This window comes from Lactuca sativa, chromosome 4 (assembly GCF_002870075.4).
Source record: "Lactuca sativa cultivar Salinas chromosome 4, Lsat_Salinas_v11, whole genome shotgun sequence".
NCBI lineage: Eukaryota > Viridiplantae > Streptophyta > Magnoliopsida > Asterales > Asteraceae > Lactuca > Lactuca sativa.
The window spans coordinates 349162278-349166103 of NC_056626.2; the positions used below are offsets into that span (position 1 = coordinate 349162278).

The window sequence follows — 3826 nt, forward strand, 5'->3', positions numbered from 1 at the left end:
ATTTTCGTGGCCATATCCGATACATTGAATTCATATGAATTAAAAGATTGTCACATGTAGATTTCACTTACTATATAATTTCTCCCTATTAAACTAAGAATGGAGATGACATACAAGATACACAAATCTACATCTTTTTTGCATTCATGGAGGTTTTCCATTTAAGTTAATGAACGAAATAGTATTTTTATGTGTATGGGGCCCAATGTGATGTTTATTTAAATCACGATCCATTTATTGTTGTTTGTAGTCTCCTGTATTTGTTTGAAGAAGCCATCTTTTCAACAATAATTTGATTATTAACAATAATTATTTTATCACAATAATGCGGCATGATATATAAATCCAAAAGTAAATTAAAATTAAAATTGAGAATATTTGTATGACCACAATAGGAAAACACCATGAAAGAAGCTATAGAGGGCTCAGAATAAGTGAAGAACACCAAGAGAGTGAAGTTGGTGACAAACTCAAATCCAATGGGCTGATGAGTGCACTATCGGGTAGATCATCAGGACTAGCCATCATTGAAAAATCTAACCCCACCTGAGTCAAACCCCCGAAACAATCCATCATCTCAGGTGACTCTGATATAAACCGAGTTGTATCCAATGTTTCATTCAAGAATTTACAGAAACCCGGCGACATTATGAAAGTTGGAAGCTTGTTTAATGCTCCTCCTTCTTCAGATTGGGGCAACAGTGATGGTTTGGGAAAACACGATGGCTTTGGGATTCTTGATATGATTAGGGGTGGAGGAGCCATGTCTTTTAGACGTCGTGGAGAGGGTTGTTGGAATTCCGGGCTGCAAGTGAGAACATGAACGAGTTCCTTAAAACTGCAGACATCGACATCGTAGACTTTGGGTGGGGTGCGTTGAAATGGGGCGATAAAATGCTTGGTGATGGGTTTCTGAAGGGACTTACGAACCGAATGGAGGGAGTTATGGTACAGTGGTCGGCTTGATTTGATTGTCTTCCGTGCAAGTTGTTGTCCAGAGGAAGAAGACGTAGATGAAGAGGAGGAATAACTATATTGATCCATTTTTATGATGAAATACTCTTGATTTTGTTTGAAAACGTTTTGGTTGGATGTGTTTATATACAGAGAGGGTGATGGCTGGTTAATTAATGGTTTCACTGAACATGCATTCAGTTAACTAATGGATAATAATAGAGAAATTAAAATATCCTTTTAATTTTCTTGCTAACTATGTTGCTATTTACGTAAATTAACGATAAACATTTAAAATACTATTAATTTTATTATAATATGATTATTTTATGAACCGACAAATATAAATATATAATGGATTCCTAAACTAACACTTAAATCTATCTATATTCATGATAAAACTTGAACCCTCTACTTTAAGAACGAAGAGTACCATATGATAACGCTAGATAGAAGCTCTTTGGTTTTATTAGAATATGATACTTATCAATATTTCATATGAGCAGATAGATAAATGGAAAGAAATATATATATATATATATATATATATATATATATATATATATATATATATATATATATATATATATATATATATATATATATATATATATATATATATATATATATATATATATATATATATATATATATATATATGGGACGGTTCAATTGAGAAAAAAAAAAGTTGATAATGGGGGAATCATTCTCGGCCAATCATTTATTTTTGCCACAAAAGCCTCTAACGTATTGGCGGAAATGGGAAACGAATGCACATGTGTTTTCCAACATAACATATTTCCTTAAACTATTCTAATCATTACCTTAATATATACAAAAACATAGTTTTTTTTTTCGTTTTTTTTAATTTTTATAAGCTATTTTTATCAAAAAATGATTTTAAATATATCAAAATTCATGATTTTTTATTCTCTACAAATACACATCCATATTGATATAGTTTTAAGATAAAATAAATTTTTTTTTTTTATATTTTCAGCTATCTTTATTCATAAATGAATAACAATGCGTTAGTTTTTTTTACAGTAAATTCGTTATTCACTTATGAATAAAAAGTATGATTTTTTTTACAATTTAAGTATCATTTATATATGAATATAACATATTATAAACATAGTATATTCATATTTTAATATTGGACGATGAATTCACTTGTGAATATTAGATGGTATATTCACTTATGAGTATTAAATGATATTTAATATGTGAATATTACATGATATTACATGATATATCACATGTGAATATTACAGAGTATATTCACTGGTGAATATTAGATGATATATCCACTTATTAATATTACACAATATATTCACATATGAATATTACAAGGTATATTCACTTATGAATATTGAAGGTATTTTGACAAATATATATAATTTTTATATGTTATTCACATTGAATAACATACAGACTTACATATTTGTTTTGTGTTTTTAATAATCATATACTGATTCAGGTGAGAAAACATATTCATATGTGAATATAACGTGGTAATTTAGTTTATGCATTTCATCAAACAGTTGGAGTGCAAACAAGTTAACTATTTTAAAAATGTTAAAAACATCAAGTTATCAATTCCAAATCATCATATACTTCCGATTTCGACTTCAGATGCGACATCCTATCTCTGATCGATTTCTCAATTTGATTTTGATTTCCGAAAATCCGATTGGGAACCTGTGAGTATCGATTCCAAGTCCCTCAATGTCGATTGTGACTGCGAGTCCAGAACCCCAATTCCAATTTCATGAACAGCGAAGAAATTCTGGTTTAGTTGAAGAAATCTGGATGATTATTGAAGGTTGGAGGAAAAATTTTGATGATGAACGAACAGTTATCGAATTCTCTATAGTTGCGTATTTGAGATTGAAGGTTATTACGATATTTACAAGTTTCCCCCATTCTCAACCTTTTTTATTTTCTCAATTGAACCCACCTATATATATATATATATATATATATATATATATATATATATATATATATATATATATATATATATATATATATATATATATATATATATATATAAACGACGATAAATAGTTCTTTTGACGAATAGATTTTTAACTGGGAAAAAATTATTTGATTGTATTATTAGTTATTAATATATATATATATATATATATATATATATATATATATATATATATATATATTAAAAAAGTCTAGAGTTAGGAATAGTAATCTTGTATGTTTTTTGTCAACTTCGCCCCTTATTCTTTAGCCATATCTCATAGTCATGAAATGAACCAATGGCTAGCATCACCCTAATAGATTTTATCTTCGCAACTGGTGAGAAGGTATCATCATAGTAAACTTCAAGAGTTTGAGTAAAGCCCTTCGCAACCAATCGCGTCTTATAGGTGTGTAACTTCCCATCCATGTCGGTCTTCTTCTTGAAGATCCACTTGCACCCAACCGTCTTACGGCCAGGCATATTGTCAACCAAATTCCAAACTTGGTTGTCACACATGGACTAAATCTCGCTGTCCATAGCCTCTTTCCCTTTTGCAGACTCTGAGCCTGCCATGGCTTACTTGTAGCTATTAGGTTTATCCAAATTTATTAGTGTACTATCACTAATAAATGTATCACCCTCACTTGTTATATAAAAACCATACAACACAGGCGGAACACTAACTCTATTGGAATGTCTAAGAGGTAAGGACTTGTCAATCGGTTCAACAGGAGTTTCCTCCTCAAGTTGAGTGCCAGTTTTAGAGGTTCCTTCATCGCTCGACTCTTGAAGCTCTTCAAGATCGATTTGCCTCCCACTATCCCCTTGGCTTATGTTTTCTCTCTCTCGGAAAACCCCTCTCCTTGCAACGAAGACAACATTGTCACT

General features: G+C 30.4%; 1 protein-coding gene across 1 annotated transcript; it reads right to left on the reverse strand.

Annotated features, from left to right (window-relative positions):
- Nucleotides 1-284: 284 nt before the first annotated feature.
- LOC111881970 (uncharacterized) lies at nt 285-1094 on the reverse strand. Its single transcript, XM_023878347.3, has one exon. It carries the CDS (start codon nt 1042-1044, stop codon nt 415-417), a length of 630 nt encoding a protein of 209 aa, XP_023734115.1. The 5' UTR covers nt 1045-1094; the 3' UTR covers nt 285-414.
- Between the last annotated feature and the right edge of the window lie 2732 nt (nt 1095-3826).

What these genes read in the sequence shown, in the direction of transcription:
- LOC111881970 (XM_023878347.3), bottom strand. Translation starts at nt 1,044, where the DNA reads ATGGATCAATATAGTTATTCCTCCTCTTCATCTACGTCTTCTTCCTCT.